The 26,588-nt window shown below is 39.3% G+C and overlaps 1 protein-coding gene across 4 annotated transcripts in view; it reads right to left on the reverse strand.

The window, feature by feature from the left end:
* Positions 1–19,823, reverse strand: part of GABRB2 (gamma-aminobutyric acid type A receptor subunit beta2) — a 273,763-nt gene extending 253,940 nt beyond the window's left edge. For 2 of the 4 annotated variants that reach the window (XM_043913474.1, XM_043913471.1), the window contains exons 1-4: positions 19,398–19,494; positions 18,430–18,634; positions 18,181–18,272; positions 17,083–17,150 (exon numbers count right to left, since the gene is read on the reverse strand). In XM_043913474.1, the coding sequence (XP_043769409.1) occupies positions 17,083–17,150; positions 18,181–18,272; positions 18,430–18,506 (237 nt within the window). In that variant the 5' untranslated portion in view covers positions 18,507–18,634; positions 19,398–19,494. Of the gene's footprint in view, positions 1–17,082; positions 17,151–18,180; positions 18,273–18,429; positions 18,635–18,732; positions 18,971–19,397; positions 19,495–19,774 lie in introns of those variants that run through there. The other 2 variants (XM_043913472.1, XM_043913473.1) reach the window with 2 other exon arrangements.
* Between the last annotated feature and the right edge of the window lie 6,765 nt (positions 19,824–26,588).

Consider the following 26,588-nt stretch of genomic DNA (forward strand, 5'->3'; position numbering starts at 1 on the left):
TGACATAAAACATTATATTAGTTTTATTGTAAAGACAGTGAAAGTGCTAGTCACTCAGCTTGTGCCCGACTCTTTGTGACCCCATGGACTGTAGCCGCCAGGCTTCTCTGTTCATGGAATTCACCAGGTAAGAATACTGGAATGGGTAGCCATTCCCTTCTCCAGGGGATCTTCCCAACTCAGGGATCAAACCAGGTTTCCCACATCATGGGCAGATTCTTTGCCATCTGAGTCACTGGGAAACCAAGGTAATAGAGTATCTGTACATGTTGCAAAATGATCTCCATGATAAATATACTTAACATTTATCACCACACATAGCTACATTTTTTTTTCTTGTGATGAGAACTTTTAAGATTTACTCTCTTGGCAACTTTCAATATGCAAAACAGTATTATGAACTATAGCCATCATATTATAAATTACACCCCCATGACATTTATTTTAAAACTTTACACTGTATTTATTTGTATAAAAGTCTGTATTTTTGACCCCCTTCACTTACTTCACCCACTTCCCAGTCCCTACCTCTAGCAATCCATCAATCTCAATTTGTTCTATCTATGAGTGTGTTTTTTATTTGATTTTAGATTCCACATAAAAGTGAGATCAAACAATATTTGTCTTTCTCTGATTTATTTCTTTTTACATAAAGCTCTCAAGGTCCACCCATGTGGTCACGAATGGTAAGACTTTATTATTGTCAGTCAGAATAATATTCCATTGTATATGCATCTTCTATGTATTTATATATCATGTTTTCTTTATCTATCCATTGATAGATAGATTTTTCCCCCATATCTTGGCTATTGTAAATAATGTTTCAATGAATATGAGGGTATATATACAGGCAGGTAGGTAGAGAAATAGATGAAGTATCTTTCTAAGTTGGTGGTTCATTTCCTTTGGATAACTACTCTGAAGGGGAACTGCTGAATCATATGGTAGTTCTATTTTTAATTTTTTTGTGGAAACTCCATACTGTTTTCCATAGTGGCTGAATCAATTTACGTTACCACCCACTCAACACAGGAGTTCCCTCTTCTCCACACCCTTACCAGCACTTGTTATTTCTTGTCTTGTTGATGACCGTCATTCTAACAGGTGTGAGATAATACTTCATTGTTGGAAATTTATCTTGATATTTAAAATCAGAATAATTAAAACCATCTAGTGTTGGCACAACAATATAGGAAAATACTAATGAGGTAAATAACAGAAATAAAAGAAAAGACCTAAGGACATACGAGATTTCTCATATGATAAAGACAACATTTCAAATCATTAGGAAAACAATAGATTGCATTAAATATTATTGTGACACTTATCTATGTTATCTATGCATATTCCTGCTTCAAAATTTACTCTAAACCACATTTCAAATGAGATTTGATATTTACATAAAAATACCTAAAATAACAAAATATGATTTGAACATTTTTTTAATCTTACGGGACACAAGACTTTTCAAAATCTAAAAACTAAGATCCAAATCCATAACACTCTTTAGTACATCAAAAGGTAGTATTCACAAAGTTATTACATAAGGAAGTATGTTTATAATATATGACAAAGGGTCATAACCTTAATATATAGGAAGTTCCAACAAATCACTAACAAAAAAATTCTTCTAAAGAGAAAAAAAAATCAATAAATGACATAAAAAGTTCAGAAAAGCACTGAAGATTGTATATTACCATATGTAAAATAGATGACCAGTGCAAGTTCGACGCATGAAGCATGGCCCCCAAAGTCGGTGCTCTGGGACAACCTAAATGGACGGGTGGACACGTGCACCTGTGGCTGATTCATGTCGATGTATGGCAAAAACCACCACAATACTGTAAAGTAATTAGCCTCCAATTAAAATAAATATTTTTTAAAAAGGCAATTCAGAGAGAAGAATGCAAATGGCCTATAAACACAAAAATGTATTTGAGATGGTTGTTATTGTTGTTTAGTTGCTAAGCCATGTCCAACTCATTTTTGACCCCATGGACTGTACCCTGCCAGGCTCCACGGTCCACTGGATTTCCCAGGCAAGAATACTGGGGCGGGTTGCCATTTTCTTCTCAAAGGGATCTTCCTGACCCTGACCCTGGGTCTCCTGCTTGGCAGGCAGATTTTTTACCACTGAGCCACCTCAGAAAGCCCATTTGCGATAGCTACCTGGCAATAAAAATTTTAAGTGATACAGGGAATTACTAATTTCACCTTAGAGATTAACAAAGGTGGAAAGTAAGAATATCCTGAGGGAGATATCCAGGAATGGTCTGAGTGTGTGCAAGTGGAACTCACATATACTGGTGGTGTGAACATTGATTAATATTTTTAAGGAAGCATAGACTGACAGGCTAGAGTCCATGCAGTCACAAAGAATCAGACATGAAGGAGAGACTAGGCAGAGTACAACACAGCTCTGTATCAAAACATATGCATATAAATATATAAAATGCATCAAAATCTAAAATATGTATCATCCTGCTTTGGGTTCCAGTACTCCTACTTATAATACTTTAGTGAAAACAATGTTACAGTTGCATCAAATATGAACACACAGCACATTTTAATACAGATAATAGCGTGTGCTCAGTTGCTCAGTCTTATTTGACTTTGCGATCTCATGTTGCCCACCAGGCTCCTCTGTCCGTGGAGATTCTCCAGGCAAGAATACTGGAGTGGGTTGCCATGCCCTCCTCCAGGGGGTCTTCCCAACTCAGGGATCAAACCCAGGTCTCCTGCATTGCAGGTGGATTCTTTACCGACAGAGCCATCAGGGAAGCCTTAATGACAATGTCCATCAACAGAGGATTGATTTAATAAATATGGTGTAGCCATACAATGAAATTCTATACAGCCATTGGATATTTTGTTACAGAAAAAATTTAGACAGCATCAAAAGATGTTCACAAAATGTTAAGTGTAGAAATAATATAAAACATTATGTATTTGCTGATTCTATTTCAGGGACATGCATGCAAATTCTCAAGAAGTCTTGAGGTTTAGTGATCATTTTTCTACCAACATTTATTTCTGAGAGATATTAATAGAGGTCTGCACTTTTCACTATAGTTTATTAGTGATTTTTCTGTAATTATAGAAATAAGTAATAAAAGCAATTCAGATTAAAATAGTCCATACTCTTAAGAAAATTATGTGACAAATTAACCTGCTTTACAAAGCAAACATAGTAAGAGGCTGGAAGTTACCTTATATCTTTCATTTATTCTCTTCATTTTCAAAAGTAGAAACTCTGAATGAGAATTTAAGAAATTTTTACAAAGTTTTATCATCAGTGAAAAATTCAGGACAAATTCAGAACTTCCCAGTCCTTGCTTTTGATGTAAACACTGACCTTTCCACAGTAACTATAGAAATAATCTCTAAAGAAATGCAATAGCATATTTTATTCTCAGGATTGCTTGCTTTCAAACCAAATATAAAACAGTAATTATTTTTAAATTATATAAGTTCATATATTATACACTGTTTTTAGATACACATTATATACTTGGTTTAATTTTATTCATAATTTTTATCAACTCAGTTGGACATTTGAAAGAGTAAAAAAAAAAAAAGGGAGAAGAAACATTTTGTCTAAGCCAAATATTTTTCCCAACCTTGAATAACACAAATCTATTTAAACTGAAGTCTTTTGAATTGACCTTGAAATGCATCACAATTATTATTTCACATACATATGTGTCATCATTTTAATAAGTATTTTATATTCTACCTCATTAAAATAACAAGTAAGATATGAAGGGCTGATATTTTCTTGGTTCTAAAAAAATCCATCTTAAATTTAATCAGTCTAATTTCGTTCTTAATTCTCAGGATTACCAAATATATTTTTTCAGAGAAGAATTTTGCTTTGAGTCAGTATTGAATTCATTCTCTAATGATGAAAGATGATTTAAAACAACCAAGAAAAAGTAAATCATAATTTTCAATTTATCCACAAACCCTAATGATACTGAAACAGTAATAATTACTATTTTATTCCTAAACAACTTAAGACTATTTTTGCATAATACAGATTTTATCCTTTAGGTTCTATTTGTTTCATTTTTTATAAGCTTCCCAAAGTCGCCTGGGAAGCTACAATGTAGACTATCAACAACTATTTTGAGAAATCATAATGGAGGCAGGTCCATTCAATTTTTTAAATTTCCCTTTCCTTTAACTTGAGAAAAATACAAAACAAACAGGATAGGAGACAAACTGGCTGGGCTCTAATTCCAGTTTCAGCACTTTCGAACTATAAAACATAGGAGGGCTGTAATGTGTTGGTTCCAGTTCACATACATCTTCTAATCCTCAGTTTACACATCTGTAAACTTCCCTGGTGTCTCAGAAGGTAAAGAATCTACCTGCTATGCAGGAGACCCGGGTTTGGTACATGGGTCAGGAAGATCCCCTGGAGAAGGGCATGGCAACCCACTCCAGTATTCATGCCTGGGGAATTTCATGGACAGAGGAACCTGGTGGGCTACAGTCCATGGGGTCACAAAGAGTAGGACACAAGTGAGGGACTAACGCACACAAATTGTGATAACACTTCTTATTTCACAGAGGTTTTTGAGAATTACATGTGAAGTCACTGAGAAATTACACTTCATTTTAAAAACATAATAAAATATACCCTGGTAATAGGTCAAAGATATAATGCAATTATATCTTGGGTTCCATTGACTTTTTAATTAAACTATTTGTTTACAAACTATCAAATGCTTAAAAGAACAAAGAGAATCAATATACACTTTGATACTGTTGATTCCATATCATATTAATTCAAAAGGACTGTCCCTGATTATATATTCTTATATGCCAAATCCTTGTTGCGTACTTTATTTTTTGTTGTTGCTGTTGCGTACTTTAAATGATATTCATTTATACTAAACAAAAACAAGAACAAACTATTTTATTTTTTTTTAAAAGGCCTTCTACTATTTCTCAACTATTGAAAATGATTACAGACTCCTCAAGGACAGGAATCACGTATGTCTATCTCTCCCTCCATCTCCCTCTCTGAGTATTTTCTCATTCTCCCTCTAACAGCAGAAGCAGCATTTAATTTAATCAGGTTTTGTTCTTGCCATGATTGCACTATGCCCTAAAACAACAACAAAACAGGAAAACCAGAGCTCCAGAACTGTGGCTATTTTTTAAAATGAGAGTATAAGCACTTAAGAGGTATTATACCCAAATCTGGGAATTTTACAACCAGGACACATTTCTAACATTTGCTACTTTTGACTAAAGCATCCTATGTAAAGAAAGTTTCATTTCTACCTAAGTGGTCTACCTGATGATGATGATCATATTCTGTTAGTAAAATAACAAGATAAAACCATTTTAAAACATGGTTCTCAAAACTGACTCGTTAAATAGATAGAAAATTAGTTTCCAAAACCTAAAATCTCAAATAAAGCATCTGAAAAATCCAAAGGAAATAAAGAAACTCTATTTTTCATGTGGTCTATAATTCTACAGATCTTTCATCTGTAAGCTTGGCAAGTGCTTAAAATATTATGACTTTTAGAACAAAGGTATCATTCTCTAATGAATTCCCTTAAAAAAATGGTTTGCCATACAGGCATACTAATGGGATTCAAGTAAGAGCATTCTTCCAACACATAAGCCAGATGCGAATTTACACAGCCTAGCAGATCAGCCCTACCAGTGTCCAGAGAGAGTACTGGCTTAGTAGTGCTTGAAAGGGGAATGGTTTACACAACTGATGGATGAGAGAACATTTCAAGAGATCTTCAACCTATTAACTCACACTCTCATTTGGCAAAAACAAAACCAAAAAAAAAAAAAAGACAAAAAAACCCCCAAAAATATGTATTTACAAAATCAGTCTTTCTCTGTCTGTAGGTAAAGGGAAACAAAAAGAAAAGTTACTTAAATTTCCTTTTTTGGAGCACTGTGGCTTCAATTACAGTGAAAATACAGAATGACGATTTGATTCTACAACCAAATATCTTGGTTTACAGTCACAATTCTTTAACATTTCTGCTTCTTATTTTATGATAGCCTTTTAAATTTCCTACAAATCATTTAAGATTAATATTTAAAAATACTTCTTGAAAGATTTACAGTCGATAAATAGTCAACACCACAGGAATAAACAATTTTTAAAGATGATCTTTGTATATTTGTTTAAAACCCAGTTGTCTCAATGTATATTTTTTTGTCAATCCAGTTAACTTGCAGTGCCAGGAAGCAGAAAATTCAATAGTTATTTTAAAACAAATGTTCCCTCCTGGAAAGCATGAACAGCACACTCTCTGAAACCTTATTTTTCCTCTGTTAATTTTTCAAAAGTTTCAAGGGAGGAATAAATAGGCTACAGCCACAGGAAATAGCAGTCACCTTTGAATGATCTATATTTCAAGCCCTACTACCCAATATTTCCCACTAACAGAAGAATAAGTTGAATCAAATAATCTTTAATTTTCCATTATTATTCACTACATTTATTTTCATGGAAATTTAAAAAACTCGAAGTATCAATGTGACTATGAGATAAAAAAATACTTTACACATTCGTATCAAATACTCTTTAGCTCTCTATTTTGGGTATGTTTTATAATGGGCATTACAAATCGGTATATAGATAAACAGACATTCACTTGTTGAGAAAGTCAAGTCTGAGGTTCAGTTCTCATGATGCCACTATCAGTTCTACCTAAATTAATTTAAAAAAAAAACACACAGCAGAATAAAAAGTGACTTTTAGAGATTAGTTAGTTAAAAGAAAGGCATGTAAAAGTCAGCAGATAAACTTTAAAAAAAAATTCTAATTTGATGGTCTTAGTCAATTAGGCACTAAATTACTCATATGTAGAGAAGCAACCTCAAGATGGTTAATCACTGAGATCTTAAGTTTACACATAGTTCAAGCCATAAATAATTTGTAGGAAGCAACTTCAATGACATTTTGCCTACATGTAAATGTGTAATACTACTAATACTAACTAGTACCAATCAAATAGCTAACTTTTTAAACAAGAAAGAATAGTCAAAGAATTCTCTCCTAGAATGTATATTAAAATATCAATCTTTCTGATGTTTTCTAAGCCTCTTTAAACTGACATAACGATTATTAACTTATAGCACCCTGGGCTAGGTGCGCGTCCTTCCCCTCATTTCACAAATTGTGTTTGACCTTTTAAAATATAGAACTATGATTATTATCATCATTTGTGTCAAAAAATTAGTAAGAAGGTTCCAAAGGGCATTTCATAAAAATGAAAATCAGATATGGAAAATGTTTTTTAATGCTCTCATTCTCATCCTTAATAAGTGACCCCTGCTTTCACTCTTTGTGAAGGTGCTTAAGACTCATCATTCATCAGCTACTCAAGAAATTTCAGTATCTCCTCTGCAGAGCTGGCATGGTCTGAGGCAATTAAGCTTCATCATACATAGTCATATCTTACATGTGTACCCTGCCATTTCTATACACTTATATTAGCTGTGTGATCTTAGAAATTATACAATCCCTCTAGTCCTTGTCTCTATACTTAATAAAAGAGGATGATGATACTATTATCTGGTTCATGATACTATAGTGAACATTAAGTGGGATAGTTATATGCACTGTTTATTTTTTCAGTATTATTATTGCTAACATGTAATAGCTTTCTTCACACTCTCTCCTCCCCACACTATCTCCTCCAAGACTGTTCTCCCTATTTTCCATCCATTCATATTACACTAATCCTTCTTGTTCAGCCCAGATATCCCTCTTTCATCAAGTCTTCTACAAATCTCACCTACTCTGACCATTTGGATCTTTACCATCACAAAAACCCATGTTATAACTAGACACTAGTTCTGTTTTCAAATTCCTTTATTGGTGATTGCATGAGTTTCCACCTTCACTATAAAACTAGTGTTCCTCAAACATCAGCCCTCAGACAGTACTTGTGTCGGTCATACAGAGAGCTGTTAAGTATGTGAACTCCTGAACTCCATCCCAGATCTACTGAATAGACTCTGGGCACGTGCCCTGAAAATACAAATATTAATGCAAGACTCAGGCGATTCTGTTGCACAGAAAAGCCTGAGAATCCTTGTAAAAACCTGGATCTCAATCTTTGATTCCTGTACAACAGGGATACATCACTCTTCTCTTCCTCCATCTGAAACACTCTCGTCTCCATCAACCCTACCTCCTTCTTCAGACAATTAAGATCACTCTTGTCTCTAGAGTGAGCCTTAGGTCCAATGTAAGAATGATTTCATATCCTTACACAAAATGGTCGAACTGGCAAGGGGCTGGTTGAGTAGCACTAGATAAATATTTCCTGATAGCTGATATACTGCAGTCTTTCAACTACCCCCTCCAACAACCCCATATTTGTTGAGCATCTACCGTCAGACACTGTGCTAGGCACTGAAGATGCAGACCATGCCCCTACATTTGCACAGCTCAACACCTCTAATATTTCTCCATGGCTTATTCATGTATCACTTTTCTAAGATACACATAGATTCACCTTAAAAATTTCATTACTTTAGTTCTGGCTATCGTGTTAGGAGAAAAGTTATTTCATCTTTAATTGCCCAAATAATTACTTCTAAGTTAAGACCTCTTGGCAGGTAAGTGGACAGTAGGTGCCAAATTATAGAGCAAGGAAAATGAGACTTGGCAGTAAAAATGTCAATAGAATGTTTACAAAATGAGCACTAGTAAGAGCCAATGGGTTAGAGACATGCCCATAGTCTTTCAAATAAATAGGGACAGAATAATATAAACCCATTTTCCTCTTTGTCTCATAAAATACATGTTTTGCAAATAAAATGTATGACTGGAAGTAACATGTAAATCTTGTGCTTGTATCTTAAAAACTCATTACCATCTACTTTCTCATTCTTCTTTTAACTGTCTATTTCAAAGTACTTTTTAATGTCATCCAACAATGTAAATTGATTTGGGAAAACAACTGAGTAATATTAGGCTAGAAACACAGTAATCTGTAGCTGTGTAAATGAGAGTCAAATTGATGTAGAAAATTTTAAAGTTTCCATTTATACATTAACCCACTTCTCTATTTCATATGTGATTTTCACGTAATTGTTAAAAGCACAGAAAAAAGGAAATTATATGCTTATTTTCAAATAACCTATAGGTAGAATTATGACTAATAATCTACAAAATGTATTTTTAATTATTTTTTGAAATAATACACAATGAGTAAGAAAGAAAATGTCAATATACTTATATGCCTGTACATGTTTGCAAGATCACCAAAAAAGAATACAAGACTACATATCAGTTTACACTGTTACTGATAGAGGTATGCATCTTTTTTTGGAGAAAGCATAAAACTGTAAAACTACACATGGTCTGTTAAGTGAAAATGCAGACTATAAAATTCTCTCTACAAAATAAGTGCAATGTGTAAAGTATAAATAAGCAAACAGACAAGAATTAGAAGGTGTTATAGGCAAATTAAAACAGCTTTAATGAAGTGATAGGGATGTGGATAATTTCTGCATTTCATATTTGGTGATCTTTTAAAACTGACTGTGTCCCAATGTACCACCGAACATAAATGAAAATGGTGATTTAGTACAAAAGCCATTACTCAATGGCCCCAAATAGTGTGTGTGCTGGCCAGAATTAGCTGGCCCCAAATGCGAAGAGCACCGGTCACAAATAAATGCCACAGAATGAATGATGACAAAACAAACCAGTGCCCCACCCTGAAATTCATCAGTACCCCTGCCACAACGTTAAGTAAAAGACTTTCTCTGATTTACATTTTTAAGATTTATTTATTTTTAATTAAAGGATGATTGCCATGCTGTGTTGGTTTTCGCCAAACAGCAATATGAATCAGCCACAGGCATACATAGAGTCCCCTCCCTCTTGAGTCTCCCTCCCACCTCTCACCCATCCCACCCCTCTAGGTTGTTACAGAGCCCTGGTTTGAATCAGAAATTCCCAAGACTACTTCACCATGAGGTGGGAGGAATCATGCTCAAGCACACTTTGAGATACTTCTAAAATATGCAACTTGAGATATTTCTATCTTCCTTCTCTTGCAGAGTAAGCTCATAGTCAGATTTTTATTTCATGTCACAGTCAGGCAAGAACACTGTTTAGGGTCCTACCTACCGAGCAACAGAAAAGGACCTGCCCTAAGAGTTAACTGTGAGAAAATCATTTATAAACTGTCTATTTCCTGTGAAATTAATTACAAATAGATGAATAAGTTTTCTTGAAATGTAGTATCTATAATGAACCTCATCTATATGGTGTGGGACAGATGGAGTAAAGATTCAGGAAGAAAAGAAAAACAGCCACTTTTAAGAGAACTATTTGTAGACATAATTTATCAGAAATCACAAAAAATGTGATCTCAAAGGAAAAATTCAATTGAAAATGAGGTCTTGATAATAAAAGAAACAAAAAGAAAAACAGTCTTTTCACCTAGTGTCCATCCAAAGCTTAAAACCACTGACATAGTTTACAGTTCTTGAACTTTATCAGTCGACATTTTGTGACAAATTTGGGGATTAATGGTTATATGACATATTCTACTTGAGCAATATGACAATTATTGGACAAGTTAATAATACACATTCATAAGGAAAGAAATTATGACATACTTGTGTTCAATAGATATAAAGCATAAATTTCTCAAGGACAGAAACCAATGCTCATATTTAATACCCGCTGAATAAAGTACCTATTTGAAAAAACCATTTTAATGAAATTAAGACTTCTTTCAAAGTAGAGAGATTGAGCAGTAACAGTAGCATCCTATATAGGCTTAGTTTGTCTGACCCAACCACTGCTTCCAAGAAAAAAAAAAGGAATAAAAGCAAATAACTACAACAAAACAGAGTCCATGAGGAATGAAAATATATATATATATATATATATATTTTTTTTTTAATGATACCTTGCTACATCTAAAAGTGCAGCACAATCAGAGGGCTAAGATTGAGTGATGATAAAGTCAATTAAATGCTAGCTGGGTGCCCTTGAATAAGTCACTTAACCTCTCCGGGCCTCAAGATCCTCTCTCACAAAAAGGTGGATAGTTGCCATACCACTGTTTTTATAGGACTGGATGAGGCAACATACACCAGGAGGATACCAGCGGAAGTTAAGGGCTCAATGAGTAATAACTGTGATTGTTTTCTTATGTTAGTGTTGTGATGGTAGAAAACGTTGGGTACTGCACAGGAGGAAGAGGAGAGGGGGAAGAGAAGGTTAAGCAGGAAAGAAGGCAAAACAAACAAACAAACAAACAAACAAAAAAAACCACAACAGCTTGCTAAAACTGGGCAGGAGAGTCAAGACATAATTTACTCAGAATGAAGCCTGGTCAGTGAGCATTCACACCTCCTTCACCTTACTTCTCATTCCACCACCAACAACCTCCCGTTTTATATCTGCAACCTACTTCCTTCTAGGCCTACTCCTCCTACAAATGCCTTTTTTTAGCAATTGCCCTCTCCTCACTCAGCTTCAGATCCATACTTTTCAAAGATGTAGTCTTCACCCACTGAAACTCCTCTAGATTTGTTTACCAGCATGCTCCTATTACCATGTCAGGGAGACAAGTCTTGGAACTTATTTCAATTGATCACGGTGGCATGTGACACAGATGACCATTTCCTTTTTAAACTCTTGTGCCTCAGCTTTGAAGGCATTATCTGCAGGTCCTCCAACTAACCCTCTGGCTGCTGCTTAGCTGTTTATTAATCTTTATGGGCTCCTTTTCAGCATTCCACTGCTTAAATTATAGTGCTCACCATATAGTGATCTCCATTCTTAACAGTTATCTCACTTTCCCTTTTGAATTGTATCCGTTTATACAGTTATAACTACCACTTACATGCTGACAATGTCCAAGTTCATGTTGATAGTAATGATGTCTTGCTAAGCTCTAGACTTGTATTTTCCAATCTCCATTTGGATATTCCATGTGTGGGGAAAAGTCAGAGTTTCGCAAATTGAACTCGTAGTCTGCCCACACACCTCATCGCCTATCCCACCCGCAACCTGGCTGCTCTCTCCCCATGTCAATAAATGATCCCATCAGAATCTTAGGATTTTCACCAAGTCCTGTCACTTCTGCCTCAAAAATGCTCTAATTTTGTACCTTCTCTTTTATGTCCCTGTCTCCATTCATCAATTCTTTCTGGATTTTTGTAGTGATTTTCATCTCATATCCCAACCTTAGGTCTTGCTCCACCCTCCACACTTCAAAAGCTTCTTCCTTAACTAAGTATCTGTTCAAGCAGTTCCCCCAGTGACATCCCTTCATGGGTCCCTTTGGCCTTTAGAACAAAATATAAACCCTTCTGCAAGCTACAAAAATTATCTTTATAACTTGACCACCGCTTATGATCTCAATACCAACTCTTATCACCTCCTTACCCCCACTCCCAAATCGAGCCATTTAAAGCTACTTGCAAATCCTTAATCCCATTTATTTTTCCAGTTTTTTCTCCTATATGACAATCTTTCTGCTTGGAACATTTTCCACAGACTTCTAAACCCCATTTTTACCCAGTAATTTCTATGTGATACCTCAGAATTCTATATTCCTAATATGTGTATTTCTGCTTTCAAAGAACTTAATGATCCTACATTCTTTTCACATTTCTTTCACAATTCCTTTCACATTTCTTGATCAAAATAGTAATTTAAACAGTGCCTTGAATTTAAGGACTATAATTCTATGCTCTTTCTCTCCACATATATGATACTGTGTCTAGTGAATAATAATGATTTACTCTTCTAAAAACAAATAGTTCACCCAAAATCTGTGGCATTCACTGAGTCAAACAACCAACCAACCATTGGATAGAGAGCAAAACCACATGGAGAGAACATAACCTCAGCATGTTGTTTTAGTTGTTAAGTCATGTCCAACTCTTTTGCGACCCCATGGACTGCCTGCCAGGCTCCTCTGTCCATGAGGTTCTCCAGGCAAGAATACTGGAGTGGGTTGCCATGTCCTCCTCCAGAGGATCTTCCTGATCCAGGGATGGAACCCACATCTCCTACATTGGCAGGCAGATTCTTTACCACAGAGCCACCAGGCAAGCCCATAACCTTGGCTGCATGCATTTTATACACACAAATGAAGAAAGCAGAAGATGTCTGTAACATATTAGGCAATTTCAAATATCAAATATCAAGTGAATGGTGAAGTCAACAAGGGATAAAGAAATGCATGGGAAATACAGACCACTAAGTACTTAACTGGCTACTCATAAAAATTTTTAGAGAAAATCCTTACATTAAACCTAAGTGCAACAGGAGCCTGCAGTAGAATTAACAATAATGAACACCGGATATTAAGTTTTATGAGGTCAGGGAACAAGTCATTCATGTTCACTATTCTGTCCTTAAGGCCTAACACATGGCTAGATCATAGTAGCTGCTAAATAAGAATTTGTGTCGAACTGAATTTTAAACTGTGCAGCTGGTGATGCAAGAAAACATCTGTTTAAAAAAAAAGGCAGCACTTTTTGCCATTCACCATTCCATAAAAAGGTAATTTGTATATGTGTTTACTAGAATTCTTTCCTCAAAAGTGAAATATTGCTTCACTCTTCGGTTGGCAAATGTGTTGTTTCAAGATGGAGAAGAATCTGCTTTAAATGAAGAGAAAGCTATTTCAGTCCATAATCCTTCAGAGCCAATTTTGGATCTTAAAACGCATTTTCATCAAAGAATCTTAACAAAAAGATTCCTGCCAATTTAACCAAGACATCTAAAAATGTTTCAAGCTAAAGCCAAGCTTTCTGCTCAGGAACATTCTAACTGAGATCATGTTCTCTTCCAAAGTCCTTCCACTGGGTCAACAGTCACCTAAGTCACATGGCTGAGAACAGACCATGATCACCCAAGAACTCACAACTGCATTCCATTTAGGAATTCCGCATTTTTCTATATTTATGCTGGGTTTCAAGTCCTGAAATTTCTTTGTACCCTACAGAGTTATTATAATAAACCAAAGCAGAGACACATGTAATTTTGACTTATAAGTTAATTTGACACATCCCTCTTATTTCCAACATATGGAAACTGAGACCATATATAAATGGTTAATTTATATAAATTATTAATTCAATATTAATATAAATCATTAATATATTAATATAAATAATATAAAGTATTGACCCAAGTATACTTAGGGCAGCAGCTGGGACGGATACTGGGTCTCCTCTGTTTCCTACATAAGCTATGTTCATGGAACACCAATATTTTCACTTGTACCATTGTGTCAATTCTGGTAGTCACCTGAAATACTTAAAATGGGACTATTATTCCTTTTTAACAGGTGAAGTAATCAAGCTCCATCAAGCTGTCAATTCCCTCAGGTTGACTGAGCAGCAGAAGCAAAACCTGTATTCAGGTCTTTCTATCATTGTCTTTTACTCGGAACACCATTGACAAGCGCCTTTTTTCCTTTCAATACAAATGAGATAATTCGGGTACCTACCATTCTTCAAAGGAAGATTCGCTATAATCAAAGAGAGTTACAAGTACCAGAGGTTGCAGGCAGGCAGAAACATGTGTGTTAATCAATTTTGAGGTTTCACTTAAATAATCAACCATTCTTTCAAAGCTAAATCCATTCAAAAGATACTAACCCTTTTAGACTTGTACACAGTGGGCAATATGCCATAAAAATCTTCTTTTATTTAGACATTAGGGATGAAATTTCCCATCTGTTGCTTCAAATCAAATAACCATACTTAAAAAAATAATACCCATGTGACAAAATTTTTCTTTGAAGGATTAATTTAAAGTCATTATGACTGTTAATCATAAAATGTTAATTTTTAGCAAGTAAAACTGGGTCTGGACAAGTCCACGTGTATTAGCAGTAGGCTAAGAAAGGAATCTAGCATGGAATTTTTAACACTTGGTTCTAATCATTAATGCTGCAGTACTGGCCTATTTACAACCTGACATTTGTTTTTGCACTTTCAACATCCCATGACTTTGATGCAACAGTAAATAGCTTTAAGAGATGACACCGTGCCTTAGCTGGGTCTGTATTTTGACTAGCAGGTCTTGGTATCATGTCCAGTTCTGATACCTCTCCCAAATGCTACATGCTGGTGAAAAATGAAAAAAAAAAAAAAAACTTAAAAAAAATGCTACTGTTCTTAAGCCATTTGGGGATATAACAGGTCTAAGTTCTTAGATAACTTATACATACAAGTTCTACTGCAGCAACTTCTAACCACCACATCATTGTTTCTTTAGATTCTTAATTTTTTAGATTTTTAAATATTTCTTAATTTTTCCATAAAGTCCCACTTTTCTAATGTTCTGAAGAGGAAGGTGACAAATTAAAAAGTGTGGGAAAAGAGCATAAATAAATAAAAATTCAAAAGACAGGACACACAGAACTACACTTGGTTCCCATTATCTCTTTTCAGCCACACAATTTCGACTTGAGTACCTAGGATTTGGCAGGTATCCATAATAGGACATTTCTATTTTATGGTAAAATTCAAAATATAAACTGATAAAAGACCTCTAAAATCTCACATAAGAGAGTATTTGTATATATGAGGAGTTAAATAGTTTCCCAAGATATATTCTATACCTACTCAGCAGATTCTTATAATGTGTGGGAAGTCTATGGTTCTGAATCATCCAACAGTGTTTGCAGTCTGTGTTTATATCCTATTATCATAAAAAAACTTTACCAATAATCAGAATATAACAAGATAAATGTTGTTGCGAACATCATTGAAAGAGTTGCATATTCTCTGAAGTAATGACAGATGTTTCATAAGCTTGTGATAGCTCAGGATTTCCACTGAACTTTGGACATTGTAGAAGGTTGGGCTGGTTATTTGGGCTTCCTCTATAATTTGAATTCTGGAGTGATGAACATTTATATTATGTTGAAAACATATCCACTACGCAGTATTTGGCTCTCTTGAGTGAACTAATAAGTGTCCTAACTGTCGACTTCTGATGGCTGGCTTAGACCTGTTCTGCTTAAGATATCACACACTAGACCCTCTTCTTTAATAGTGCACCCCATTTTCAGGCAGAACCACACTACACACATTCTTCTGAAATGTGCTGTATGCTATCAGGACTAAAGTAACACTGGCATCTTACATTCAAATGTGGCCACTCTAGAGAGACTTTTCCAAAGAACAACACGTCAAAAACACTGAGTAGAAAAGTCTCTGGAGAAAAGGCCCAAGTAAACAGGGGTATCTGGGACACTTGACATTGTCTTGTCTGCAGTGCCCCAACAAAGGCAGCAGGGGGCGCTCCTGCATGAAGCAAACCCTCCCCTCCCCCCAAGGGCTCCCCAAAGGAGAAGAGGGTTTTTCTCTTAGCACTTGCCCCAAGTCCAGGGAGGAAGCAAGTAAGGAGTGCTGCTGTCCATAAGTCACACATGCTTTGAATACCACTGCAGAAGTGACCAGAGATGATACATGGGTCTGAGCATGAGTTCTGAAAACAAGCTGGTCAATTTTTCTTTTTATTTTTTCTATTTTGGTGTGCAAGAAGGGTTAAAGGACCAGGTAAGCAATTGGCAGGGAATGGGGCTTGCCATCAGCTGTAAAGACAGCATCTCCCAAAGCAACAAGTGGTTATCAGCACCTGAGGGTCATTTTTTAAGCCTCTTGGCTATAGTTTAGTTCCCAGGTTACATTCTCGGTGAAATGTCAAATCAAACGCCTTCCTGTTTCTCCCCTCTTCCCTCTTTCTCTGAGCATACCCCAAACTCAGAAATATCACTTGATGAAGCAGATTTTTCACTGAACCTTAGGAAATATGACTTCTTCAGGGGTTCTCTTGCATGTGGCTATGTTTTGCAGGTGAGTATGTGATGCATTTTACAGCCTCTTTGCCAGGTCCCACGATCTCAAATCAGATTGGAAAAGCCCTTAAGGACCAGAAACAGCCAGCTCTGAAATCTCAAAAACAGTGTCTTCACCGCGCTTCATACACATACTCACACACACCCCACCCCCACTGGCTGGATCCTTTCTCCTTCCTGTCCCCAAATGAAGGTCTGTGAAGACACAGCTATAAACCTTAATACTCACCATATTGACTTCAGAAACCATGTCGATGCTGGCAATGTCAATGTTCATTCCCACTGCCACAGGGGGACCTGAAAACCAAAAGGATCGGCCACGTGATTTCTCAGAACTTCGTGCATTCTTAGCAAGAGTAGTCCCCGGGCGTGGGCATGGGACAGTCCTCCCCAAATCCCTCCCCACTGCTAACCCTCAAATTCTTCAAATCTCTGCTCCTTTCATTTAAGAAAAGGGTGGCAGGTAGTCCTCTGAGAAATGCTCTATTAAACAGGCATGCACGTGCCCTGATGGGTGAGGGATTCCAGCTCTTCTACATATGCAGATGTCTCAGCATAAGAACACACACAACCCACAAAAGCTTCTGAATCCGGCTGGGCTAGCTCAAGGGAAATGTTGTATAAACCACTGAAACCCCCTTCTTATTCTTCCCACCCCCTACCCGCTTCAGTGCAGGTTTTAACTCTTTGAGATTTGTTAAGAGTCTGGAGTAAAATTAAATGGACATATCATTGTATCTAAGGTTGAAGCAAGAGAGATCTCTGGCCCTTCTCCCCCTACCCTCCCTGTCCTCCAAGCCCCACAGGTCCCCTCTAGCCCCATCCCAGCTGTCCCCCCGCAGTGAGGCTTCCAGGACTGGATAATATCCAGAAAGTAGCCAATTTAAACCATGGCCTGAACTCCTCCAAAGGAGGCGGGCACAGGGGGTTAATGCCACTTCTCAACCAATTGTCTGCATATCTTGTCCTCAAAAACGTTCCCGGTGGCCTTCAGGAAGCCAGGTTCACTGGCACAACATTAATTAAACTTAAGAGGTTTGTATCGCAGCAAAACAAAGACGGTGAAGCAAAGAATTTAAACAGAGAAAGCTGGAAGACAGCAGTCTCCAGTATAGGCTAAGAGGGTATCTCTGAAAGACCACCTAAGTGCTGGAGAGTAACACAGGCTTAAGTTTGGATCAGTTTCTCAATATGGTAACACAGAGACTCAGTCAATACACCACATGCAACCCACAGTAAGGGAGAGGAAAGACAGCGCACAAAGCTCAAAAGACAGCTTAGGCAATAGCTGCTGGGCTGTTTCTTATTACCAAGGCAACCCCATTACCTCCAAAATCTGGTCTCAGTCGAATATCATAACCTTTCAGGAGTCTATCCACCGTCTCTTTAACCAGCGACATATTACTAGGGTCATTGACACTAAAGAAAGAAAAGACAATAAACAGGCATCAATAAAACGGCAGGCACAGCGCTTCAGTAGCTATCTGATCCTCACTACAGATCCTTGCTCACAGAGGTATGCAGACAGAGCCCTTCAAAGTGAAAAAGGAAAAAGAGAAACGCTAGGCACACTTACCTCTGCGCACAGACGGCGGCGATTATTAAGGGGAATGACCAAATCCCAAAGTAGTCCTTTTTCCGGACTCTCCACATCCCTTTAGTTTTGGATGGTTGAGGGTTTCGCTGAAGAGAGGAGATCCAACTTAGTCTGCCCAGTGCAGTAATTCTAATGTGAGGCGCATGCGCACGGCGTACCAAAACATCAAAGGGGCAGCCGCTGCCTGGGACCGAGAAGATTTTCTTGTTAAAGGGGAAAAAAAATTAAAGGGAAAAAAAGGGAAAACAGACACATATATAAATATATATGTACAATACATACGTATTTGGATAATATAGAAAAGTCACCCTACGGGAGGACCCATGGTAAAAATCTTTGTTGTCCTTTTGTTAAGATAAAAACAACCAGAGCGTCTGGTAAGTTTTGGTAGTGGCAGGAGGCGGTTTCGCACCTCGCCGGTTGTGGTGTTTGGGGTGTGTGTGTGTGTGTGTGTGTCTGTGTGTGTGTCTGTGTGTTTCCTCTTAAATGTAGAGAACCAGATGAGGAATTTAAAGGAGAGCAGGTGTGTAGTGCTAGGAGAAAATGAGTGCCTGGGAGTTGACTTCTGGTCTTAGCAAACGGCGGGGAAAGGAATCTGAACTTTATTTCCAAGGCACTGAGCATCCTCTGCCTGGAGCGAGATGGGTGCTGAAAGTGGGGGTTGTGTGGCGGAGGTGGTGGGGGGGGGGGGGAGGGAGGAACAGGAATGGTGGGAGCGGGAGTAGAAGGGGGAGGGAGGGAAGAAACCGATGGGAGGCGTGTTGAGCAATGGGTTGGATTTGGGGCCGGGAGTGGAGGGGGTACGTAGCGTGGAGAATAAGACACGGAAATATATATATATATATATATATATATATATATATATATATATATTTAAAAAAAAGAAGAAGAAAATGATGCCTGGTCTTTTCTAGGAGTCAAGGAGCAAGCTTTACTTCACTACTCACGAGCGATTTCTGTTTCCTTCTCCTCCTCACCCTTTGCCCCCCATTCCCAGAGAAGAAAACCTCGGGGTCCAGGTTTCTGGCCGAGTGACGTGCCTGACCCGCCAGTCCAGATTATTTATAGCAGGAAGGGCGGGGGCCGGGAGGGGGGGGCGGCGAGGGGAGTAGAAAGCGCAGTCTCTCCAGGTCTGTCTCTGCTTCTGCACTGGGAAATTATTAGCAGGGAGGGTGGGGTTTGGAGGAGCGGCGATAATGGGACGTGGGGACTTAGGGATGCTAGGGGGACGGGAGGCGCCGGCGGGCCCCCCACGCCCCCTCAGAGCACGCGCACTGGCGCGCACACGTGCGGCTGCCGGCCCGCCCGCCGCGCCCCTCCTTACCTCGCTGGCCTGCGCTCGCCGCCCACTCCCGCCGCGCGGCGCTGGTGCCCCCCACCCCGGCCCCTCCACCGTAGGCCCCTGGGCCACGGCCGGGGAGGGAGGGTGGTGAGGACCGACACCTGGCGGCGCCTCGGGACCTGAAATCCCCGAGCGGAGCCCAGAGGCAGGCAAAATGAGGAAGGGGCCGGGCGGGTCGCCCGGGGCTCCGCACCTCCCGCTGCTCCGCGCCACCTCTTCCTCGCTCCCCTGCTCGGGGCCAGGAGCGGCTAGCACACCCCGGGGCTGACTCTTCCCTCCCGCTGGAGGCTCGACCCGGCTTTCCGCGGCCGCCGGGACACAGAGGCAGCAGCGAGCGAGCTCGGGGGCTCGAGAGGGAGGGAGATAACACGGAAGAAATCTTTCCTCCGCCCGAGAGAAAGAGACGCCCCGCGGGCGCCGGGGGACGCTACTAGGCTCCGGCAGCGGGGCCGTCTGAAGGCGCCCCGGGACGGACTCTCCGGGTTCTCCGAGGTCTATTGGTAGTTGGGGGTGCTGGGAGGGGAGGGCTGCTACCCTCCCACCACCCCTCCTTTGTGAAGAACGGGAAAAGTCGGAGCTCGAACTTGTGTTTCCAACCCCAGAGCGGGAACTTGTAACTCCCCCTAATCAGCTTAGCCAGTAACTGAACGCCTACTGTGTGCCAGGGGTGCTTCGTTTAGTTCATTCTTGCACGCCCAGGTGCATTTAGCTAGCACCCCACTCTCCCCACATCTTGGATTTCGAAGCTGGTGGGCTCAGGCTGAGGAACTTGCCCAAGGTCACCCAGGTGACCAGAGATGAAACCAAACCTGGACTCGAAAGCCCTAACCATTAGACCAAACCGTCTGGACTCTCACGTCGCGACCTTGCCGGCCGCGGGCTCCTCCTGGGGCGCAGCTCCCGCGCCCGCCGAGCCCCGGCGGCCTCCGGAGGCGCGGGCAAGCACACCGCACCAGGCCGACCCCGACCCCGCGTCGGCGGAGAAGAGGGGGCGCCGGCCGCCGCACGGGGTCTCTCAAGGCCCAGGCCCCAGCGGCACTCGACCAATTTTACCTTTTGACAGCCTTCCTTCTCCCCAGCCTAGGTCAGGGGTTATCCTGGGACGGCCGGGGAATGACTCCAGGGGAAGTGTGGAGGCGGGAATCCGACAGCTCCGCGAGGACAGAAGGCGAGCGGCCCGGGGCGGGAGGAGCGTTTGCCCTCACCCGCACATGGAGTTTGCTTTTGAGACGGTAAAACAGCCCCTTAAACACTGCAGCTTCACAGAGCTACAGCCTGGCGGGCTACCGGGCTCCCAGGAGTCCCTCCAGAGACACAGCATGAGAGAGAGACAGAGAGATAGACACAGAGGAAATGAATCGCTAAGTCTCCTATCTGTAATTACTTGGGTAGAGAGTTATTACAGGAAACAAAATACAGACCAATGGCCCAGGAAAACTGCCGATTTCTCTCTATCCCTTGTCTTACACACACAATGGAAATGTTTTACACAGGCTGACTCTTTTGAAGGGGGGGGGGGGGATAGTTTAAATGATTATTAATAACATTATATACCAGAGGATTCCCAAAACAGTTTGACCTTACCAGCTGGTGAAGCCCTGGAAAGCTTTTCTTCCTCTTGAAAACACCTCGAAACAGGATTTTCCTTCTGACCATCAGTTATCCATATTGCTTTTGCTGCACTACCAGCTTGTCTTTATTTAGGCTCAGTTCAATTTCAGTTGAAAGAACAAACAGAACAAAATCGGGAATACTACCATTCATGTTCCAATAATAATAATAATGGCCTAGTGAAACGTTAAACAGTATTTATTGAAGACCTAATATATACAGAAAATCAAGGGAAAGGAGGGCAAATAATTAAAAGAAAATTGCATCTCAGCAAGTAAGACAATAGCAGACTTTTGGGCTCAAATCCCAGTTCAAATACTTAGTATCTTTGGGGTTTGGACAGGTCACTTAACGTTTCTAACTCTTAGTTTCCTTTTCTGAAAAATTAAAATAAAAACAATGCTTTCTTTGTTGTAGAATGGTATAAATATATGTGTAGCATTTGGTACATGATTAATAAATATTAGCAATTTTTAATGAATAAGGCATAATGAATGGGAAGGAAAGCAAACAAGGTTTAATGGCATTAGTCTATAAAGACCAAGTGGACATAAATTTAGTGTAATTCTCCTGAGAGAGCATAGATTAGTTTGAGAAGAGAGGATCAGATACTTCAAGGGAATTATCAAAAAGATAAGGATAAGAAGAAAATGTATTAAAGACTCAAGCAGCAATCAAAAGGAGAAAAGACAAAGTCATAGTTACTTTCCTTTTGTGGTACCATCTCAGTGTTATTTCTTAATAATAACTGTAACTAATGCAAACAGGTATTCTTACTAGTTACAAAATCCAAGATCAATTTATGTCTAAAGTGGGTCTCTATTTTATAGCAGAATCAACACTAGGACATCTCTCTGGAAGATTTGGCTGATAACGCTGCCTAGGAATGTGAAAATTGGAACAGTAATGTGCAAGGGAAGGCGTTACTGGATTCTGGAAATGTGTCAGTTGCTGGAGAGCATCCTCCATGATCCCAAATGTATAAAGGGAAGGTGATGTGTAAGTACTCTTAAGAGATCATGATTCAGAATCATCTCTTGCGTATGAAGCATATAAATGCCAAGTGATAGCAGTCACTAATCATCTGGTATTTATCTTTGCTATAATATTTATTCATTTGGTCAGTAAATACGTATTGGATATTTGCAGTAGTTGCTCATTTGTGTCTGACTCTTTGCAAACCCATGGGCTGTAGCCCACCAGGCTCCTCTGTCCATGAGAATCTCCAGGCAAGAATACTAGAGTGGGTTGCCATTCCCTTCTTCAGGGGATCTTCCTGACCCAGGGATCGAACTTGGGTCTCCTGTATTGCAGACACATTCTGTACCATCTGAGCCATCAGGGAGGCATAACTGCACCCAACCTGTGGCTCAAACCCATGACCCTGGGATTAAGAGTTCCATGCTCTACTCACTGAACATTTACTCTATGGCAAACATTATTTGATAAGCACTGGGGGATAATGTGTTGAAAAGGCAGCCATTGTCCTTAACCTTTTGGAGCTTTTGAGTGAGGAGAGAGAAGAATAGAATGACACAGGTAGAATGTATTGTGAAGAAGATAGGATATCAGGAATCCATAATTAGTGCAAATAACTCAGCTTGAGGGTTTGGGTAAGACTTGCCTACTGAAGGGATGTTTTAACGTGAGATTTGAAAGATGAGTTAGCCTGATGAAGAGTTAGGGAAAGAACATTCTAGGAAGAAGATATAGTATGTGGAAATATCCAGGGCCAAGAGAGGATGGAAGGAAGAACAAAGACTAGGGTACAAGGGTAAGAGTGTCTCCAAGAATGATGTGGTGGGAAGCTGGGCAGAAGCAATTTGGTTCCATTAATCTGTTGAAGTAGAGGAATGACAGCTAAAGAATCTGCCTGCAATGCGGGAGACTGGGGTTCGATGCCTGGGTTGGGAAGATCCCCTGGAGGAGAGCATGGCAACTCATGGACAGAGGAGCCTGGTGGGCTACAGTCCTTGAGGTCTGAAAGAGCTAGACATGACTGAGCAACTGAGCACAGGCCAGAGGAGTGACAAGATGAGTTTTAATCACACTGGAGGAAGGTGTTGGTGGCTATAGGGGCTCTCTTATTGCAAGAATCCCGGTGAGAGGTGATGTTGGATTGAATTAGGATAGTGACAGTGAAGCTGGAGAGAAGTGGCTAGAGTTGTGTGGGAGAAATGGTTACCTTGTGACGCATGGCTAGAGTTGTGTGGGAGAAATGGTTACCTTTGTGACACATGGGCTGGGGGAAAGAGGGAAAGGGGTTCAAGAATGACTCCTACATTCTGGTTTGAGCAACTCAGTGGTGGCGGTAGAAGAAAGTTGATGGGAATCATACATTCAGTTGGAGTCACAATGAATATAAGGTCCCAACTAGCCAGCTAGGGTGCACTGGACATTTTGTTATATGCACCTGAGGCTCCGAACTGAGCGCTGATGTGGAGCCAGTACAAACTTTCTGTATTGCAGACTGACACTTTACTTACAGAAAGTCTGAATTTTTCTTTTTAGGACATATTACTATCTAACATATTTTATTTTGCCTGTGGTAATTCTGTCTTCCTGTGTGAAATGAAAGTTCAGAAAAACAGAATCATGCCTGCTTTCCTAAGTACTAGGATCCTGGTGGACTATAGTCCATGGGATCACAAAGAGTCGGACAAGACTGAGTGAATAACACTTGGCCAAGGGCTATAGAAGAAACCTAATACATATGTTTTAATGAACAAGTCATTATTTGATGATCCTGCGGATCATCCTCCCACTTAAATCATGAGAGTTTATGACAACTTATGCAAGGGGGATGTATAGAGTAAGAAAGGAATCTTCTGGAAATTGACAATTTACAGCCCTCCAGAAGGGTGAAATTAGAAATGGCCTTACATGCAAGAGGAAAACCACAGTGATGTGATCAAAACCAAGGAAGGAGAATATTCTAATAAAGAAGGACTAGTTGATTGTATTAAAACCTTAAGAGGTTTTAAAGTTTTTTGAATAGATTACATGCTTGTGGTATACAAGATGAGCCAGTATTTCCCTCTGCCACCCTTATTTCTTCCCCAGAGTCTTACACAGTTCACTCGGGGGGAGGCAGAGGTGATATTCCATACCATAGCCTTTATCCTGTGAGAAATACATATAGGATATGTCCTCAAGTGCCAGAGCACCTTTTCTGACTTCCTGCTGCTGGTGCAGCCTCAGAGATGATGATCATGGATGAGGTTCTCATGGAACCTGGGTACCTATTTTGCCAGATTGATTAAACGTAAGTGTTTATTATTATTTTTAAAAATGAATAATGAATACCTTAGCTTTGAATATTGATTAGCATCTTTTTAAATAGTGTTCCAAAATTTCAGGAATACTGAAAAGTAGGAAGAAAGTAAAAAATATATGTTGAAAGAAAATATACATTTATTGCTTTCAGTACCCACTTACTAATTACTAATAGTATTTTCAAGTCTATAACTTCCTCAACATACTGTAATGTATAAATAAGAACCATTTTAAAATAACCTCTCCAAGTATCTTATATATGAATGCACCTTTATTTATTTTTATATGCTAAAGAGTATTCCTGTGAAGTGAAAGTTGCTCAGTTGTATCCGACTCTTTGCAACCCCATGAACTATAGCCCGCCAGTCTCCTCTGTCCATGAAATTCTTCAGGCAAGAATGCTGGAGTGGGTTGCCATTCTCTTCTTCAGGGTATCTTTCCAACCCAGGGATCGAACTTGAGTCTCCTGAATTACAGGCTGATTCTTTACCATCTGAGCCACCAGGAAAGCCCAAAGAATATTCCGAGATTTTATCAAATATTTTCCCCTTATGCTAGTCAGAAATAACCTTCTGTATTTGTCTGGCAAACCTTGCCTTCACAGACACCAGAAAGTTAGGTATCTCGTATATTACCATAAATTCCAAGTTATGGGCTTACAGTTTAATGAGGTTTTGCTCTGCAGAATTAGAAACATTAATTCTATGCCCACTGAGTCCTATTTATTTCTCCTTCAGCAAGTAGCACTAACATTAAACCTGAATGTCTAAAAAAGTTTTAAACAGAGTAAGACTTACGACATATAGATCTATTTAAATTACTTAACTAAAATATAACATGTAGTAATAATAAAATTGGTCTGTCAGATGCTGTTCGAAATGCTCTCTATATAGTAATATATTTAATCTTTACAATGTGTCTATAAAATATTAATAATTATTACTCCCATTTTACCTATAAGGAAACAGAAGCAGAGATTAAATATCTATATAAGATTGTACCCAGAGCCCCTGCCCCCTAGGCAGTCCACTGCTGACCCATACCTCCACAGGAGACACTCAAACACAGTTCTGTTTCAGTCTCTGTGGGGTCTCTGGGTCCCAAAGAAAGGCAGTGCCAAGCAATAAATGTTCAAACTACTGAACAACTGCACTCGTCTCACACGCTAGCAAAGTAATGCTCAAAATTCTCCAAGCCAAGATTCAACAGTATGTGAACTGTGAAATTCCAGATGTTCAAGCTGGATTTAGAAAAGGCAGAGGAACCAGAGATCAAATTGCCAATATCCGTTGGATCATTGAAAAAGCGAGAGAGTTCCGGAAAACCATCTACTTCTGCTTTATTGACTAGACCAAAGCCTTTGACTGTGGGGATGACAACAAACTGTGGAAAATTCTTCAAGAGAGGAATACCAGACCACCTGACCTGCCTCCTGAGAAATCTGTATGCAGGTCAGGAAGCAACAGTTAGAACTGGACATGGAACAAAGGACTGGTTCAAAATAGGGAAAGGAGTATGTCAAGGCTATATATTGTCACCCTGCTTATTTAACTTCTATGCAGAGTACATCACGAGAAATGCTGGGCTGTTGAAGCACAAGCTGGAATCAAGATTGCTGGGAGAAATATCAATAACCTCAGATATGCAGATGACACCACCCTTATGGCAGAAAGTGAAGAGGAACTAAAAAGCCTCTTGATGAAAGTGAAAGAGGAGAGTGAAAAAGTTGGCTTAAAACTCAGCATTCAGAAAAGATAGCATCTGGTCCCATCATTTCTTGGCAAATATATGGGGAAACAGTGACAGACTTTATTTTCTTAGGCTCCAAAATCACTGCAGATGGTGACTGCAGCCATGAGATTAAAAGACATTTATTCCTTGAAAGAAAAGTTATGACCAACCTAGACAG

Source organism: Cervus elaphus, chromosome 9, assembly GCF_910594005.1.
Source record: "Cervus elaphus chromosome 9, mCerEla1.1, whole genome shotgun sequence".
NCBI classification, from domain to species: Eukaryota; Metazoa; Chordata; class Mammalia; order Artiodactyla; family Cervidae; genus Cervus; species Cervus elaphus.